The sequence below is a fragment of the Pleurodeles waltl genome, chromosome 8 (genome assembly GCF_031143425.1).
Source record: "Pleurodeles waltl isolate 20211129_DDA chromosome 8, aPleWal1.hap1.20221129, whole genome shotgun sequence".
NCBI lineage: Eukaryota > Metazoa > Chordata > Amphibia > Caudata > Salamandridae > Pleurodeles > Pleurodeles waltl.
In genome coordinates, this window is record NC_090447.1 from 1436260790 (window position 1) to 1436281441 (window position 20652).

Genomic DNA, 20652 nt, shown 5'->3' on the forward strand with positions numbered 1-20652 from the left:
CCGAACCACCGGTAACCAGACCTCCCTACTTTCTATCTATTACTGTACTGCCCTACTATATTAAGCGTTTTTTTTCTTTTTTTTTTTTCTTTTTTCTTTTTTTTATATACCTCGCCACCCTTCTGAAAATATGAACCTACTAGAAACCTGCTGCGCCCACAGTGAAAAACGCCTGCCGCACTGGCAAACACTATCCACAAAATGGTGAAAAATGCCTGCCGCACTGGCAAACACTATCCACAAAATGGTGGCCTCCCCACGTGTTTGCCCCCTTTTATATGGTAGCCCCATGCTACCAAACCCCTCGTCCCAACAAGCCCAAAAAGCGCCCAAAACGGCGCGAATGGGCTGTACCACTCTCGCAAACATTCCGGAGGGGAGACTGCCGATATCGGCGCTCCCCCCAAAACCTCCCTAATCAAGACTTGGGAATTCAAGGCTCTAAGTCTGGACTACAATCCACTATCAACTCTGGCTCAACTTCCTATCTTTTCTTCAGGAAACTCTTAAAAACTGAGCTGCTCAGACCTGCTTTAACTAATGCTAGCATAACTAATCAGTCCTCACATCCGACTTGATTCAATCTACCTCAGAATTATAATTTTTCACCTCCGTGCACTTTGTTGCGCATCTCAGCGCTTGGAAGATGCCACTGGAGACATACGGCGCTGTACCAAACTCCAAATTAAACAAATACACAGATACATATATACAAATATGAAACACAATCGACAGACGTAAAGGAGGATATTATTGTTTGCATGCATGTACAGGAATCCCACTGCCCTTTAGTGGCATTATATAATATCTATAACATTTGGCACATTTCTGCTCATGGTGAGAGAAGCAGGTCATTGGCTGCTGCAGCAAAGCTGTCTTTTCCATCACACAACTCTTTCTAGGTGATTTCATCTGCAGAGATGCGCCTAATCCACTGCATCTTGTCACATGGTGATCATGTCACAAAAGGTACATTATTTACTGATACAGTGTTTTATGGGCTCCAGTCAATACACTCAGCAGGCCTGTCATTCCAGAGCACTGCTGCAGATTAATTCTGACACTGATGGATGCTGCGAGCCTGGGATAAATCTCCAAGAGGAGCAGCAAAGACATTCAGCAAACTCGTGCAATTCTCGAACTGCCTTCTTAAACAGGGGCGTTTTAAGGGCAAATGTAGCCGGCATCTGGTGAAAATGGTGTTCCCTAAATATCTCTAGTTCCCTACTCCAGTGTTCCCCAACCCCCGGGCCGCGGACCGGTGCCGGTCCGTGGATCAATCGGCACCGGGCCGCCCCACTGTGGTGGGCGGTAAATGTTTGATAATTTTTCCGTGGCCCGCTTGTCACACAATGGGACAAGTGGGCCACGGAAAAATTAGCAAACATTTACCGGTCCGCGGCGATAAAAAGGTTGGACAACACTGCCCTACTCCACTCAGCAATATTAGACGTGTCCAATATAAGTCCATGAGGGCCAGATTCACGCCAGATATTCAGGATAGCTATGTAACAGAAATTCAAGCAGTTAAATCCTATTGGAATTGCTATACATACTTGATAGTCTGTAAATCTGGCATGGATTGTGCCCACCTGGACCCGCGCTGGACTCAACTAGATGTAGTTGTATATAGGACGGAGCTTTCGCCATCCCTGACTTCTTGCTCGAATTCCTAGCTTCAATTACACTGTAGAAGCTGCCCATTGGGCCAGATGCACCTAAAGATTTGTGGTACTCCCAGGACAAAGTGGAATCAGTTTCAACTGAGCAGCGACACTTACCCATTCCCAAGTTAGGAACTCCATTCCTACAAAGCACATGGGTCCTAATACCAAACAGTGCCAGACAGTAGGTTTTCTTCTACTGATAGTTCTACTGGTGTTGGGCATAAATAGCCTTGCTTGGCAGAGCCAGTCCACCTTGATGATCCTCCAACAGGAAGGTAGGTGGGGTTGTCTGTAAACCTCTCTTTTGTTTGAGACCGACCAGTACCACGCAGACCACAGAAAGCCACCTGGATTAATCCCTTTTGAAACCTGGTCTAAATCTGGGAGTTTTCACCTAGTTTCTCTTCTTAATACCAATTAGGCAGCAGAAACAGGAGACCAGTTCCCAATTGCATAGGAAAGAGCAATCAGGCAAAGTAGCACTTTTCATAATCATCCATTAGCTAACAGAGGGCAGTTACTGTTGTTACCCCTAGCCCCAGGAATGTACGGCCCACTCTGAAATCTTCTTTCTCTCGTTCTTTCTTTCTTTTTTTCCTTTCTTTCTTTCTTTCTTTCTTTCTTTCTTTCTTTCTTTCTTTCTTTCTTTCTTTCTTTCCCTTGCTCTCTCTCTTTCTTTCTTTCTCTCGTTCTTCCTTTCTTTCTCTCATTCTTCCTTCCATTCTTTCTTTCTTTCTTTCTTTTTTTTCAAAAGCGATCTCACTGCACAACCTGGAGTGTATCTGTTTAACTTTTTGTCCACCAAAAAAGGGAGTCAGATTGTTGACAACTTTATACGTCATACAGGCAACCTTAAATTGGATCTCATCTCTGAGAGGCAGTCAGTGGTGATTTTTCAGTATGGGGGGGAGACATGGATATGTCTTGTGAGTTTTTAAGGACGGCGGACCACCTCATTTTGGATTAACTGCAGTTTGTGGAGAGAGACAACAGGAAGACCCCGGTTCAATGAGTAGGCATAGTCCAGGTAGTCCATAATGTCTGCTGATGGACTTTAGAAGCTCAATACATTTAGGGGTGACTGCCTCTATCTGCAAGGTCATGGAAAGCAGACCATTGATCACTATCCCCAGGCCCTTAGCCCAATGCTTGAGAGCCCTGGGGCACCCATCTATGATACTAATAGGTGTCAGCCCAGCGGTCTGGCCAGTTGTTCAGATTAACAATCTCAGTGTTATCCACATTGAGTTTAAGGCAGTTAATACCCATCCAGTTCCAGATCAACTTCATTGTAGACTGCAATTCCTGATAGGAGTTAGGGGTGACTTCAAGCCAGATAAGAAGTTGCAAATCATCACTGTAATTATAGAATCTGCAGCCGCACTGGGAAAGACCTAGAATTAAAAGTCAAATGTAATACCTAAACAGCAACAGTGAAAGGGAGGAGACCTGAGGCACACCACAGATGAATTTAGAATTTAAAGAGGTGAACGTGCTGAGTTGGACTTCCTGCATGTGACCCCTCAAGAAGGAAGGTATCCAATTCAGAACCAGACCTGAAAGACCTGTCTCCAGATGGTACATCAAAATCGCATGGTAGACCGTATTGAAGGCGGTAGAGAGGTTGAGGAGGACCAAAGCTGTGAAGTGTCCCACATAGGCCTGTAGTCTTAGATCATCAATTACCAGCACCTTCACTTCTTCAGTGCTGTGGCGTGGGCAAAAACCAGTTTGAAGCAGGTGCAAGAAGCTAGAGGCATGAAAATTATTATGCAGACTCTGGGTGACATATGCTTCCAGAAAGGAAGTAGAGAAATGTGGCGTAAATTCTTAAACAACATAGGATCATCTCTTGATTTCTTCAACAACGGGAGAGAACCACTGCTGTTTTAGGTGTGGTCAGGGCAACTCCTTGGGAGAGTGCCTTGTTCAGTAGTTCAAATATTGGTTCAGCAACAACTTCAGGTAAGCCAGCATGAAAGCTGGAGGTCAGGGATCCCTAGTGGACCCTGCTTTTATCTTATGCATAAGAGAAATTCATTTATCTTTCTGCAGCGGTGAAAAGTGGACCGGGGTTAATGTTCCAGACCCTCCTTCTCACTGATAAATCTATGTAAGAGAGAAAGGAATTAACAGAAATACTTACCTTAATTAGCTTGACTTTATCAATTAAGAAGGTATTTGAGGAGTCACACAGTTCTTGGGTAAATTCCAGGTCCAGAGTGACCTTCTTAGAGCTAGATATTTTCTTCAGAATTTTAAAAGTCTCCTTTAGTTTGTTAGTTGCTTCCTTCATATGGCTACGGAAAAAGTTAAACTTGATATTAAGTAGCAATTTATGATATTTCCTCATGCCCTCCTTAAGTAATTCCCTTCCTTCTGTGCTGCAGTTCTTATGCTAGAGCTTTTCTAGCTGACGAAGACTGAGCTTTGTAATCCTCACTTCTTCATCGAACCAAGGGACGTGTTTATCGATGGGCCTCATGATATGTCTTTGCTCAGGGTCATGGATATTGCAGGGATGTTGGATCCAATTGCAAAATTCTAGTGTTTCAGATTCAAAAGATGTGCTAAAGTAGGTAAAATGTTGTTCAGTGTGGTAAGCATTTCGACATTGTTCAACCCTATTCCAACCAAAAGATGTTAAGTTAAGGGCGGGATTGCCATGAGAAATATATTCCTCAAATTATAATTCAAGTGGAATAAGGTGGTAATCAGACAACAGACAGGAAAGAGAAGACGTGATTAATGCATGTCTTATTAGACCACAAAAGAGCCAACATGTGGTCCTTCACATGAGTGGGGTGTTGGCTATGTTGGATAAAAGACAAGGAGGCCATAAGCTAAAATAATTCTGCATCTCTCAAGTTTTCCTATCATACTAGTAATTGAAGGCACCATCTACTACCAGGTGATTGTAAGGGGCTCTTAATTAGAACAATAATTAAAATATATACTGTGGAGGGCAGTATGTTACCAGGCAGGCCACAGAACACAAGGAAAAAGTAATTTTCACCTCAACTAAATCAACCTTTGTGATGAAATTGCAATCTACCACCAAAATGTTTAAAGGTCGACAGGCGATTACTGCAAACCCACCACCTTTCTTGAGTGGGACAAGTATAACTAGGACTACAAGTAATGAAGATTACCAGTGAGTAATCAGGCCCATTTACAGACTTCGCCCAGGGCCTGTGGGGACAGAGGGCTCACGGCATTCACTATATTGAGGATAATGGGAGGCAGTTTCCCAACATGCTCTTTCTGATAGATTTAGGCTTTCTTTGCTTGCTGTCATGACGTAGACAAGACTGAAATAAAAACAGGTATACATGCAATTACAATACAATGTAACCCCTTACCAGCTGGGCTAACAACACAATTTGTACAACTCATTAGAGGTCATGAAATGAGATCCAGCGGTCTGAGCGTTTTCTTTCTCCTCCTCCCAAAGCTGTTGCAAGAATAAATCACAGCTGGAGATGGAAAAAAAGCAATTAAAACCGCCTATAATTAAGCACCTACTTGCTGCACAATTCCCAGAGGGAAGTGTATTTTAGCCCCATTCATAAAAAAAACATACAAAGATTATTGCAGAGCTTGAGTCAGATGATTTTCTGAGAAATGCAACATTTAAAGTAATAATGTTTGTAATGTTCCTCTTCATTTCCTTTTTTTCCACCATTGGAAAAGGGAGGAAGGTTGATGGCCCTAAAAGTCATTTTTGTATTTTTCAACATTTATGTTGATTTTGCGGCTGTTGAGCACAGGCGACCAAAAGCAGCCCTGGCAAAAATTCTCAAACCAGCAGCACTCCCTTCGTCTCTACGCACTACATCTCTTTTTCAATCTTTTCATTTTCTCTCTCCCCCCCTCTCACTCCTCCCTCTATGAGTGCTTTCTCTCTGCCTTCTCCCGCTCTGCTTCTCTTTTTCCTTCTCTTGAAGCCTACCTTGCCCCTCTACCTCTCTTCTGTCTCTTCAAATCTCCAACCTGCCTGCTGCAGGTAACCTCAGGGAGTTGGGGAAAGTGACAGAGGCACCAGGAGCAGCCTCTGGATTTGCAAAACCAGCCTCCAAGGGCCCCATCCCAAGATGGAAATGGCCAGTGTAGTAAGAGGCCCGTCCGGCCCTGGTTGAGAAGTGTGTGCAAATATCTATCAAACACTAAATTAAATATTAAATTTGTGGTAGTGAAATGATGGATATTATTACAGTCCACCATTAATAATTCTATATCTTAGGTTTGAAAGGATAGCAGTCAAGAGAATGATAGAGGTTAATATGGCAAATATTCTATGGGCTTTTTACATAACTTCCTGATACTAACTATAGTCATGCATAATGAAAGTGCCATACTTCTGCAACCTAATGCACCTGCTTATATATTTGGAGGCAAAGGGCCTAGACTCCTCACTAGACTGTTAAAGTCTCCCAAATTTAAGAACTGGCTATCCAAGCCAAGCCTGATGTCCCCTTAGTTTAGAATATTGGCTGAGTGAGTGAAAAGGGAATATGATAATTAGCTATGATAATGAAAAATAAAATGTAAATGCACAAAGAATAGCAGGTTATGGGAAGAGCATTCTGGGATTTGTTTTGGATATATGGCACAACAGACCTAATGTTAACCACCACCATGGCTCAGCTAAATCTTTGGGATCAGATATCAGCAAAGACGGGAATTGATAACTTTCCCTTCTCCATCCACACATATTCATTTACACAAAGATTTCACCCCCACTATTAAAGAAGGATGCTATTGTACTGTGATAGCACGTATATAGTGGATCCTACCTTTACACTAAGTACTTTACACCAGGCTGCACACTCCTCCACAACACAAGGTTAGTGGTTAATCCAGTGTTATTAGTTACTGTTAGTTATTGGGATTAGTCTTGTGCTTTCTCTGAGAATATTCCAGACAGGGACTCCTATCTTTTGGCAGTAGATTTAATTAGAAGTAATTAGATGTGATCATTAGTGGGATGGTTGGTGGGATTAATGGATTGGCTAGAAGAGGGTAGGTACTACTAGGTTGCAGGAGCATGGTTAATCTTGCAATGTAAGAAAGAGAACTGATTAAAGGGGAAAGGCTATATTATATGCAGATGAGACGTTGAATGATGTAACCAATTATTAAGGTGGCTCCTATTACACACCTACAAGCATTTGAAAAATGTATAAACTCCGGCTTGAGTTACTAAGGGCGGTCTCTGTATACTACTAACAACATGGGGTGCACCACCATCCCTTTTTAGGGGAATTTCGGGGGCCATTAGTGAAGTGGGATGCCTGGAAGACATGCAAAAAGTAAACACACTCAGCAAAATGCCAAGCACACGCTGTGCAGTGTGTTCAATAAGTGCATTATCAAATCTCAGAAAGAAGCAAATTACAAACTCATGTTCTAATGTTATTACACTCTGATGCAGTTAGAATGCTTATATACCTGCAGAAATAGCAAAGGCCCAAGGGAGGCAACCTGGAGGCAAAGAGGGAGTTTCATTCCACAATAGAGGTCTTCTGGCCCCAGTAGTACCTGCACCACACAATGACACATGTCTGGTCTCACCTGTGCCTACCATGGGGAAATGACGCCGCAAGACCTGTAGAGACCAGTAGTGAAGATGGATGTGTCCTGCACATACTGCAGTTTGCAAGGTGGTGGCCCTTCATCAGGCTGAGGCTACCAGCTAAGCTCCCAAGTTGCTAAGCGGTTTGGTAGACTGTGGACCTTGCAAAATGTTTACTACTTCATACAGCAAAACAAGACTCACAAATCAGTCTTGGGGAGAAGTTTTTGGCTTGCATTTATTCACTTAAAATGACATCCTAATAATTTTATCGGACTAAGGGCCAGATTTAGATCTCAGTAGACATGTTACTCTGTCACAACGGTGACGGACATCCCATCCGCTGAAATATAAATCCCATAGGACATAATGGGATTTAGATTTCGGCAGATGGGATATCCGTCACTGTTGCGGTGGAGTAACCTGTCTGCCGGGACCTAAATCAGGCCCTAAAGGCCTTATTTATATCCTTCAGAGGGGATTAGTATAGCACAAATGTGACAGATATCTTGTCCTCCATATTACGATCCCATAATATCCTATGGAGATCGTAATACAGCAGATGGAATATCTTTCACGTTTGTGACGGAGTATTCCCTCCATGAGGATCTAAATCAGGCCCTTAATCATAAAAACCTATAAATTCCATAAAGGTGTGTTGTATCTTTACATAACAAAATTACGAGGTCAGCATTAGCCCATCACTGTGCCACAGCCACCAATTTTAAGGCAAGTCACAACCACATGAGCAGTCCCTTACACTTGCAAACAAAACATAAATAAAACAAATCATGCATACAGGTGCCCAAATCCTCCAGCCCCTTTACCCTTACAACTATCTGTGGCAACTGCTGATAAATGACACACACCTACCTCACTTTTACCAGGTGTACCTCCAGAGTCGCTGACCCAGGGACAAGAAGCATATTGTCTCTGTGTCAAAATTTCCCATCCCACTATCCTGCCCTCTTGAGTGGACATATTTATGCAAGATCTTCACATTTTGACAAAATGAGGTGTAAATGTTTCCAAAAATCACCAAAGTGCTAGCTGAGTAATACTAACCATGGACTATGACAACACTGGAGTCATGCAAATAGCAACAATTTGTGCACAAATTTGTCTGCACAGTTCTTAGAGGTACGCCCCATTCAAATGAAATATCCCTTTCTCCCATTATTTCATTGATTAACAGTCAATTAAAGATGAACATCAAGTAGTTTATTCATTGATTTAATAATGGCCCTGGTATTGTGTGATACTGAATATTTGCATATTGGTGACCTCTACCAGGAAATATTAGTCTTTCTACATAAATATGTATATTTTTAAACTTTAAAGTTTTTCTCCTAATTACGTCCATGCCACCTCACTTGCTCACCATCACACCTGATTTCATAAATATGCTCCTCTAGTTAACTTGTGTAGCAGAACCAGCATTGATTGGAAGGAGACTCCATGGAGTAAGAGACTGAGCTCTCCACCACAGGTGGTCAACCTTGAAGTGAGGCATGCCTTTCCTTTTGTCCACAATGGCCAGTATTGAATCCTGGGCCTCCTAACTCAGTGTTAAATGCCACTGAGCAGAATGAATTTGATCATAAGGCAATACCTCAGGGAAGAACACTCCATTGATTATATCATTTGTGCTCAACGATGAAATACTATCAGACGCATCTGCATAGAGGCCCACCTAGGTGGTAGGTAGAGGCCTTTCAGTCCATCAGTGGTAAAGTATGACCTTCTGAGAAGGGTATTGAAGTTGGAGGGAAGGGTCATCGCACAAGAGGCTGGAGCCACCATGATAGGACTGAAGTTCTTCACTTCATGGTAGGCCCTTAGGTTACAGCCACAGACTGGGAGGGCTACATCCTCCCTACTGTCAGCAACTCCCAGACTTCATCCTGAACACAGACTTCAACATTGCATGCATCTTCACATTCTCACAACATTCACACTCAACATTCTACAACATGCCCTCTCCGCCCATGCAAAAACAGACATATCATGTCAGTACTCCATCCCCTTTTCCTACTCACAGGACAAACCAGACTGTTATTGGGCATGGCATCCAGGTAGATTGGACCCACTGACAGGCATTACCACAGCTTTGAAAGCCACAGAGATTGTCCTCACAGCCTGAGCAGGCATTAACAAATTTTGGCCTGTGCGTCAGTCCATGTTCTGCTTACTTGCCCTAACTTGAATGGCAGGTGTGTTACTTGACCTATTGTATTCAAGTATGGGGAAAGAGATTATGTCACCATTAAGATCTTTCCAGAGAAGAGCTGTTGTGGAAATAAAACATTACAGAGTAACCACAAAAGGGAAATGTAATCACAGAGTAAAACTGAGAAACTAATACATATAAATGTTGTTACTATGAAAACAAAATTGCAAGTGGTACAATGGAAAAACATTAAAATATTTATTTTGAGACTATTTAAAGAACAGCCATTTAAATAAACGAGTGAAATACTCTGTACATTAATAGGTTAATGTTTATATTAGGGTGTAATTTTAGGATTACAGATTAGGATAACAATCTGGTTTGGGGTAGAGGTTAGGTTAAGGGCTACATTTAAGGTAAGGGATACAGTGTTAGAGTTCAGTTTGGATTCAGGTACAGAGTTAAGGGTAGGTTTAGTGTCAAGGATAGGTTTGAAATTAGGGTTTGTTTAAGGTTAGGGTGGATGCAAAGCAATTTGGCTCTGAAGGAATTGTTTTATAAAAGTTTCGTTTTTGGTGTCCTTCATGTTCATTTTTAGGAAAAGATGTTAAGGATGTTATGCAGTAGTTTCTGTATAAAAGTATTTCTCTAAAAAGTTATTTATTGTAACTATAATATAAGGAGTCGAGCTGAGGGTTTCGTTTATAAGTGCTAAGAGCTGCATGGGGTGGCATTAGTCCCACCTAATCTGACATCCATACTAATTTCTACTCACTGCTTGAGCTCTGGGGAGCCACGGGAAAGCCCACAGCCCCCAACAGGCCATTATAACATTGGGTATTTAACATAATGCATATGAAACTAGCAAGTTTTTGCTGTGACAGAGAGCTTTAAGAATGGCCACTTTACTAAACAGATACCAAACCAGAGCATCAAAACTGCAACACATTATGTGGGTACTGGAGGGTGTTTATTTAATTTGGTTCCCCACAAAAATACATTGTCAGCCTACAAATTAGTTTTTATTTTTTCCTGATGAAATGTTGTAATCTTTAGGAAAGTGTGACATTTTAATTTGGGATAAAAAATACCATGATTCCTTCTGTGCTATACTGCTTGACCTTAAAAACGAAGGGCCTCATTATGATATTGGGGGTCCCACCATGGGACAGCCAATGCCGCGGGGAGGACGCCACCGCCATCCCGGTGGCGTCCCCAAGTTGTATTACAGTTCCCGCAGGACTGACCAGCAGTAACATTGTATTATGACGTTTCCGCCGGGCTGACCAGCGGGAACAGTGCTATGGTACTGGCTTTAGCTCCCTTAAGGGAGCCGAGGCCAATACCCTAGCACAACAGCACCAGCAGAAGGCCTTCTGATGGTTCTGGGCAGGGTGGCCCTCAGCACGGCCAGCCTTTCCATGCGGGGTGACCGCCATAGAAAGGCTGGTGGAGGGCTGAGTTGTAATCAGCACAGTTGTGTTGAGTTCAGCGCCGCTGTGGCTGAGCACAACTCAGACTGCCATCAGCCTGTCTGGAACAATGTTCCTGACAGTGATGGCAGTCTTTAGGTGGTCCCACCAGCCAGGGTCGTAATGTTGTGGTGGCACTGCCTGGAGTGCGGCCGTCCCACCGACACCACAAGTGTGGTGGTATGAAGACTGCCACACTCGTAATGAGGCCCTAAATTTCAATGAGCTATTCCAACCAGACCCACCCACCAAACTTGTGTAAGCATTACCCAAAATGAGTATAACTGTATGGTTTAATAATACTCGTGTCATCCAATAAGACTGTATACAGAACAACCAAACAGCAGTACAATACACTTTCTATAATGTGTGCCCTCCATTCCTTCTAATTACAGAGATGTATTAAGGAATACACATCGAAACATAACTAAAGTATATGCATTAATTTCAACAATCTGCAACTTTCCTCTAGATTTGAAAATGCATGCAACTTATTAATATACAAACTCTAATAATATTGCATATTATACGACTAACTGCAACACTTACAACTAGAGCTACAAACTGATACTTTGCTCCATGGAATACCATGCTACCAGCCTGAACAGTGCTTCAATGTTTAGTAAAGAGTAGGAAGTGCTATATGAAACTAGAATACAATATACAGAAGTTTGTCTGAAACATCTACTGTCCTCGGTCTAATACTCCTAGAAGGGTGTTCTCTTCAAAGCCAAAAATGTGATTGATTTTCCTTGGTTGTTTCCATAACAGGTAGGTCAAGGGTGTTATGACCTTGTAGAGCAGATCTCACTCTGACCCCCTTCAGAACAATTGCTTCACGCTGGTAAACATGGTCATGGCCACACTGGTTGAAAAAAATGTTATAATCGCCGTCAAACTCCACCATGCTTTGAAGCCTAGTAAGGAAGCCCACCCCTCTCCAGAAAAAAGGACCCAATTGTCGTAGATTATAGCAACGTTTTGAAATAGTGGATACATGTTTACAAGATAGGATTAGGATACCTACCATGTGCTAAATTTGCAATCATGTTATAGTATGTTATATTATGCAGATTTGTAGAGCACTGCATCAACTGTGAAGCTAACTTGGAAATGCCAGAAAGCCTAAGATTTATTTATTTATATATTGGAGCTTTATAGATTGCTGTGTATGTCCTTTGGCATATCTCAGAGTGCTGAAGGTGGACAGGCATAGATTGGAAGTTAGAACGGGCCTGGACTGTTTTTTCTTTAATCCCCCCCCCCCCTTTGAGATGAGATCAGGTGAATGCAGTTCAGAAAAGTTCAGTTTTGAGGCTTTTCCTGAAGAAGAAACCAGTCCAGCTACGTGAAGGTTGCAAAAAAGCTGCTTAGATGCCAAGGACTTCAGTTTTCAATTGTGCTTGGCACTCTATGATTACTACATTTAACGTCAGAAATTTGAAGGTGTAGCGTAGGCCCCAGCAGCAGCTTCCGTGCAGGGGTCCCACTCTTCAGGGCGGCCCATCCAGCCTAAAGTCTATGGACATTTGTAGGCTATGAGGATTTGACGAGGACAGTTACGTTTACCTACCTCTTTTAGATTTTAAAAACAATAAAATAAAAAGTCTGACCTTTTACCCCCTCTTTTTTCAGAGAAAAGGATCTGGGGCAACTGGTAACAAAGACAAGACATCTGATCGGAATGGTAAGTTCATGGTTGTTTCAGTTTGGAAAATAATTGTGAATATTGAGTCGTGATTTGCATGGTACAAGTAAACTTAAATGTATAGATGCAATGATTAAGGAGCTGATTCATAAACATTTTTCCACAACTGTTTTACAATTTGGTGTGCAGGAAATTGATCTGCAGTTGGAAATCCGATCAGAACCAGCAAACACTGCCCCCCTGCCAATGGTCGAAGAGGGCACAATGTGCCCATTCTTTTTTAATTTAAGAAAAACAGTTCCCCTACCTCTTGTGAAAAGACAACAGTACCAGGACAGTTAATTCTGACAAATTAAATGCTTCTGGTGAAGCATGAGGCAGGAAGACTCCTGTGCTGTGAAATTGAGGGAGGGGCAGGCAGGTAAAGAAGACTCTTGCCAGGCTGTCTGCTGCCTGAAAAAATGTAAGTGTGAACAACTGTTTAATATGCAAATTTAAACAGGTGCTTCAACGCCAATATTTGCTTCAGTTGATAGAATCAGTTGAACCTTGCTCATGATACAGATTTATTCTTTTTGAGTGTTACTGCAAGGGAGTTATGAATTGTGTGCTTTTAAATGACAGTTTATTAAAAATTGCATTACTTACAGTCTTGGTATTTCTAAAATCTATATTTTGAAAGCACTTTAAAAGAAATCTTAAATCTCTTTGTGCATTTTGTAGCAGCCAATCATATATTGTGTGTCATCCAAGTTTAAAACAATGGGGGTCATTCAAACCCTGGCGGTCGGCGACCGCGAGGGCTAAAATGACGGAAGCACCGCCAACAGGCTGGCGGTGCTTCCCTGCCCACAGCCGCGGTCGGAAAACCGGGTCCGGCGGTTTCCCGCCAGATTAACCCCGGTTGGGCGAATCCTCCATGGCGGCGCTGCAAGCAGCGCCGCCATGGGGATTCCGAACCCCTTCCCGCCAGCCTGTTTCTGGCAGTTTTTACTGCCTGGAACAGGATGGCGGGAACGGGTGTCGTGGGGCCCCTGGGGGCCCCTGCACTGCCCATGCCTCAGGCATGGGCAGTGCAGGGGCCCCCTGACAGGGCCCCAGCAGGATTTTCACTGTCTGCATAGCAGACAGTGAAAATCGCGACGGGTGCAACTGCACCCGTCGCACACCTGCAACACCGCCGGCTCCATTCGGAGCCGGCTTCTGTGTTGCAGGCCCTTTCCCGCTGGGCCGGCGGACGCTCCCTTGGCGGGTGCCCGCCGGCCCAGCGGGAAAGTCTGAATGGCCTCCGCGGTCTTTTGACCGCGGAGCGGCCAATTGGCGGTTCCCGCTTGGCGGGCGGCGCCCGCCGCCCGCCAATGTAGGAATGACCCCCAATGTCTTGCCTATTCACAATGCTTTCTGTGAGACTATGGTCTCATAGGACTAAACATACACAAGTCACTGTTCTCCACTGCACCACCAAGGTTTCAATTCTGTAGCTCTTTGGTTACAGACACAGACCTCTGCAGTGTATTAACTAATAGAGGTTTCATAATGTACGATAGTGCATTTCTCACTGATTAACTTACATTGTATTTATTTTTCATTTAAGCTGTGCCTTGTTTACCTGAAGGTAAAAGACCAAAGTCACAGAGTGTTTTCTTTTTTAGCCACACCTTTAACCTAGATTGAGCAGGCATCCCAGATTTGCTGAGACTGTCAGGTTTCCATCATTTGTCCCAGCAGATTTCTGGAAATTTAGCTCATGTTCTGGTTTTTAGAGCGGGCTGACTGAAAAGAGTGGGAGGTGTGTTTTTCTGTTTTCCAAAGAAGGGATAGTTAACAGCTGGATAAGAAAGCAATTTAATTAATAGGCATACTTTAAAAAATACAATTTGCATTTTATTTATTTTCTTACTGTCTCTTCTGTAATTCTTTGGTAATCAGTGATGCCATTCTGCGCACTCGATTGATGTAAAATTGTAGGCCTTCTTCTACTTTTGCAAAACGCCTCGGTTTTTACTTTTAAAAATCTGGTCACCCTACCTTATCCAGCCCCTACTCTCACTCACTCATATGGCCTGATTTATGCACTCCATCACAGTTCTCATACTCTTTTTAATGCACTTCGACCGCTGTCCCCTGCTGACAGGTTTAAACACTGAGGGCAATTTGGTAGTTCTGAGAGTCTATCAGGGAAAATCTACGATGTAATGTCTTTGGTGATTTGGCAGAAAAATGCATAAATGAGTGACCAATTTGACTGTCAGATAACAAAGGGGGTTATTACAACTTTGGAGGAGGTGTTAATCCGTCCCAAAAGTGACGGTAAAGTGACGGATATACCACCAGCCGTATTACGAGTCCATTATATCCTATGGAACTCGCAATACGGCTGGTGGTATATCCATCACTTTACCGTCACTTTTGAGACGGATTAACACCTCCTCCAAAGTTGTAATAACCCCCCAAATGTTTTAATGTCGTTTTGTGTGTTAGGTCACTAATATTTGGCAACTTATGTTGAAATGACCTGAGTTTTTGAAAATTTATCCATTTACAGTCCACGTCCAAGCATTTGCAGTACTGCCACAGAGATTTTATTTCACCTTTATTGTAGTGTTGAATGTTTCCACATTACCTCTCATTTAAAGCACCTTGAAAAAAATATTGTTTTAATTAAGAGTAAGAGATTTCAGGCACTAAAGCTAGAAAAGTGACTTATTTGTGGGTATTAGAAAATAGTATCTATACGTCATTTCACACTGGCCTCGTTGTCAATGCATGCAGTGAATGATCTCGCATCGTTACGCTTACTCAACATTATGAGAAGTTAAACATATCGGTGGCTGGATAATACATACTTAACACGTAGAACACACGAGGAGAGTTGGGTACAACAATGAAATAAACTCAGTGAAAGACTGCAATACAGTGTATGTGAAAGCCAATAAAATATCAGTTTACATATACATCCAAAAAATAAAACACGTTCCCAGATTGCGTCAGAGTTCTTGATTCTCTATTTCTTATTTCTAGCTACCTTTTCAATGCTTCCTGCAGAGGCACAGCTAGGATTTAGTGGTTAATGTTTGATTTTTAATGAATTTTATAATCTTGCAACATATTTATTTTGGGCCTGAAAATGGCTATCCGTGTGAATTGTTTTTGAGGGCTGCTTAGTGAAACCATCTGTTCTTCATTATTAATTCCTTCCAAGGAATGATTTATAAATCCACTGCTAATGAAATTCTTTCCATAACTTCACTGCAAAAATGAGAACCCTTCACACTTTTGAAAACGTGTCACAATGTATTGGGTTGCTTTGCCGATTCAACAAGAATGTTCGTATTCTAGTTTTAACCTAAATAATTTTGCAGGAGTCAATATTCATTCTAAGGTATTTTTGTTGAATGAAAGCTAACGACTTGTCAATACTGACACGAAAGTTCATGATGAGTATATTTCTTCAATTTCTTTACCTTTGGTACACGTGTTCCCTCAGTTTGACAGCAGCTAATTAATTTTTGATCTTCTGCGTCTGAATTAACTAATGGTGAAAGAGAGACAGCTTGTTGACAACTGTTTAGTCTAACTAGTCACACAAAGAAAACGAAGGTGTTGATTTTACAAGACTAAACCAAAATATGACATGGTGAGATTTGTTTAAATGCCCACATAGAAGGGTAAAACTGGCATCACTCAGTAACTGCACCAAGGTGACGCTGCTCCCAGACACAGCAGTTTCACAATGGATACCACAAAACTCTCTTGTGCTTCCTGTAGTTTTTGGGAACCATGCCAAAAGCTACTGATTGTGAGTAATTGTGTTATTGGTTGAGGGGAGTGGAAACCCTTCTCAAGCCACAAACACAATCCTTGCTAGGATGAACCACAAAAGTCAGTAAATTAACCTGTGCTTAACCCTCTGGTAACCCTCTGGAAACTTGGCAAAAAAGCAGTTAGGCTTAACTTAGAGTCAATGCTTAAAGTATTTATGCAACAATCAAACAGTAATAAAGTGAAAATACAACACACCAATTAAAAAAAATAGAGGGAAATGTAATAAATAAAATTACACCTAAAGTAATAAAATCCAAATGGCAGACTCAGAGCTATGTTTTTTTCAGGTTTTAAATGAAAAATAGCACCTAAATACCAAGGCACCTGGTTGCACAAGACCAGGGCAAAGTCAAAAGTTAAGGCCGACTGTGATTGAGTGCAGTTCGGCTGCACGAGGTGGATCGTCCCGGTCTCAGCTTACCTTTCTAATTAGAAGAAATTTGGAAGCTATGTTCCTGAGAAGGTAAGGTTCAGTGGGGCAAGGCAGCTGGCAGTGACTGAGGAGAAGTTGTCGGTATGCTGGACAAAGTTGGCATGGAGATTTCTATGTGCGGACCTTGTTACTTTTTCAGAAATTGAAAATCTCCAGCAGGATGAGGTTGCAGGTTGTAGCCGATGAGGCTGGATACTGTTGCTCGCAAGGTCGTGCTGATCAGGATTTGCTACTGCTGAGAAGATCACAGTGGGAGCTACCACAATTTCAGGCCTACCAGAGATGCACCTTAGGCTGATCAGCAAGTAGGTAGTTCCCAGTCTTCTGGTGGCTCTCAGGTCATGTTTTGGTGAAAATTTTTCCCAAGGTTCAGGTTTTGTCAGGAGGCGTATCTTTAACACCACCTCCAAGGGTTCAGGACTGGCTGGGCACCTCTTGGGGGGAGGGGCTGGGCTCCCTCCAGGCAGAGGCCAGGTGCATTTGTTCATGGTCTGAAGAGCTTGTTATGTCCCTGTTGCTCACACAAGAGGCCGGCCATCTAGCCCTTGGACTCACTCTGGTAGTTTTGTGTTCAAGCAGCAAGTCAGGCCTCACATTGCAGGGCAGTTCTCTGAGGAAACAAGGCAAGCTTCAAGCAGTGGGGCAGTCTTCTGGTAGCAGCAGGGAAGTTCATGAAGATACAAATCAGGCCTCAAGCAGCAGGGCAGACCTCTGAAGTACAGTCCTTCTTGGGGTCCTCTGCAGGTCCAGGAGAGAGTTGGTTGTGCATCCAATAGTTATACTTGTTGCTATTGTTTGAAGTGGGAGATCTTCTAGGCTACCCCGCACCGGGTTCAGCAAGGTTCTTTCCTTCCCCTTGCCAAGACTCCAAATAGTCTAGAGTGACGAAAGGCTGGTGGTCAGTTCTTTTCTGAGTGTCCTGGAGGCAGCCCTTTGAAGTGTAAGTGGGGCAGGAAACAGCTTTGCCCAACCCATCCTGGCAGGATGGCTAATCCTGCCAATATCTAGTTCCCCTTTGTTTCACTGTATGGGAGGGAATAGACAAAGGCCAATTGCCAAACTATTCACATTTATGTGACCTAGGACACCGAATATAGGCACCAAATGGTCAGAACAAGAAAATTCCAAATTCCTAAAATTAACATTTTCAGAATTATGACTTAAAATCTGACTTTACCATTTAAGAAGCTTTTAAATTGCAATTCTTTTGAGTCCCAACTTGACATTTCCAATCTGTTCACAATCCAAAATTAGCACCTATTAAATATAATAATAATTAACCAAATGTTATCCAATGGGACAGATAGGCATTGTAGTAGAGAAAAATAAATTTAGGAGTTTTTCACTGCCAGGACATGTAAAACCTAAAAACAGATTGCCTACTTTTTAAATACAGTGCACCCTGTCCAAAAGACTGTTAAGTGACTACCCTTACTGGTGAAATAAACTAGGGAAGCTGTTACCTGAATTATTGTCACCATGAAAAGAGAACGTCAACTCTCCACCCACAAACCCTAAATATTTCACTTTATTTGAACCCAGTGTTTAAAGCAAAGCATGAGCACTGAACACACATTCTCCCTGCATCTGTAGGGATGGAAAATGTCCCTTATTGTTTTTCAGTCAATAGAATTCCATCCTAGATGAGGATACAACTTCCAGGACCAGCCTATTTGACCATAATGTCTCCAAAAAATCCTGTATGGGGAAGTTCTGTAAAAGACAGCTAGATCCACAGATAATTCACTGTGAAATCTTCCAACTTCTTCCAGTTGACCTACTCCAACCCTTGGTATGATTCTAAGATTGCTCCTATATTTTCACTGAACATTTGATTATGAATCATTGTCATGAGACATCATCAAATCCTTGACATGCTACATTTCTCATCGTGCTTCAATACATTCAGGAAATTGCTACTACATCTAAGATATCTTGAGTTATATAGCAGAGATCAGTGCCAAAACATTTAGTAGAACTGCTAACAGATTGTTCTCCGCTCAGATCTCCCCTTATTTGGCTAAGCACATTTGGGCTTGCAAAGGTTGAACACTGGTAACTTTATTGCATAACGCCAGTGCTTGTCTTGAGACATAGGGGGTTATTCTAACTTTGGAGGAGTGTTAATCCGTCCCAAAAGTGACGGTAAAGTGACAGATATACCACCAGCCGTATTACGAGTTCCATAGGATATAATGGACTCGTAATACGGCTGGTGGTAAATCCGTCACTTTTCCGTCACTTTTGGGACGGATTAACATCTCCTCCAAAGTTAGAATAACCCCCATAATCTTTTGGCATACTGTGTAATGTTTTCAACCTACCAATGACACTCACTGCATGCTGTAACCTGTTGGGTCTAAAGAAGGGGGTGGAGCAGAACTGTTTGAAACCCTACTTTGAAAATAATCAGTGTTGTATGATTAAAGTGAAGTAATAAGTAAATTGCTGAACGCACAACTGTTAATTACATCTTTATGTATTTGTGTATTTAATTACTTGGGTTTTTGATTCCTCCCATATACCGGGCATCCTCGGGAAGTATAACTACACATATACAATCTTACAGAAGAAGAACCAATAAGTGAAAACGGCAACATGCTAATCAAGGAGGGGACAGTAACTGGGCTAGACCTTGGCACACCTGACCTCTACTAACAAAAAATTAGAAACTCAACACAACACTGGAAGCGGTAGAAGGTCCAGTGTTAGGTGGTAAACTCAAGGCAGTGCTCTGAGGATCACAGTGAATAATTGACATCTCCATGCATATTTGAACGGGTTTAGAGAGGCTGAAGTCTAATTGCATGCAAAGTCGAGTCTACTATCAACATCACCTGATGGTGAATGCAAAATATGTAGCATTGAGACTGTAAGGTGTTCTTGTGTTATGGTTGACGTGAGAAGCATGTCACAGCATTTGTGCAAACAAAATCTTACGCTCCAAGTTCAATGAAAGTTCGTTATGTTGGGCACATTTGCAAAGCTATAAAATAGAAACATAAAGACAAAGCCTACCATTAAACACCCTTGATGATGATTGTTAGACCTGACAGCCTTAGGGTAGTCACCCCTAACTTTTTGCCTGCCTCCCTCCATTTTTTTGGACACTGTTTTTGCTGGTTTATAGACTCTGCGCACTTTACCACTGCTAACCAGTGCTAAAGTGCATATGCTCTCTCCCTTAAAACATGGTAACCTGGAATCCTACCTGATTGGACTATTAATTTACTTATAAGTCCCTAGTAAGGTGCACTTTATGTGCATAGGGCTGGTAAATTAAATGCTACTAGTGGGCCTGCAGCACTGATTGTGCCACCCACTTAAGTAGCCCCTTTTTCCTTGTCTCAGGCCTGCCATTGCAAGGCCTGTGTGTGCAGTTTCACTGCCACCTCGACTTGGCATTTAAAAGTACTTGCCAAACCTAGAACTCCCCTTTTTCTACATATAAGTCACCCTTAAGGTGTGCCCTAGGTTACCCCTAGGGCAGGGTGCTGTGTAGGTAAAAGGCAGGACATGTACCTGTGTAGTTATATGTCCTGGTAGTGTAAAACTCCTAAATTCGTTTTCACACTACTGAGAGGCCTGCTCCCTTCATAGGCTAACATTAGGGCTGCCCTCATACACTGTTGAAGTGGCAGCTGCTGATCTGAAAGGAGCAGGGAGGTCATATTTAGTATGGCCAGAATGGTAATACAAAGTCCTACTGACTGGTGAAGTCGGATTTAATATTACTATTCTAGAAATGCCGCTTTTAGAAAGTGAGCATTTCTTTGCACTTAAATCCTTCTGTGCCTTACAATCCACGTCTGGCTGGGCTTGGTTGACAGCTCCTTGTGCATTCACTCAGACACACCCCAAA

General features: G+C 42.4%; 1 protein-coding gene across 1 annotated transcript in view; it reads left to right on the forward strand.

Annotated features, from left to right (window-relative positions):
- Positions 1-20652, forward strand: part of PCP4 (Purkinje cell protein 4) — a 158861-nt gene that overhangs the window by 76140 nt on the left and 62069 nt on the right. Inside the window, exon 2 of the mRNA XM_069203219.1 lies at positions 12520-12571. Within this exon, the coding sequence (XP_069059320.1) occupies positions 12520-12571 (52 nt within the window). The remainder of the gene's footprint in view (positions 1-12519; positions 12572-20652) is intronic.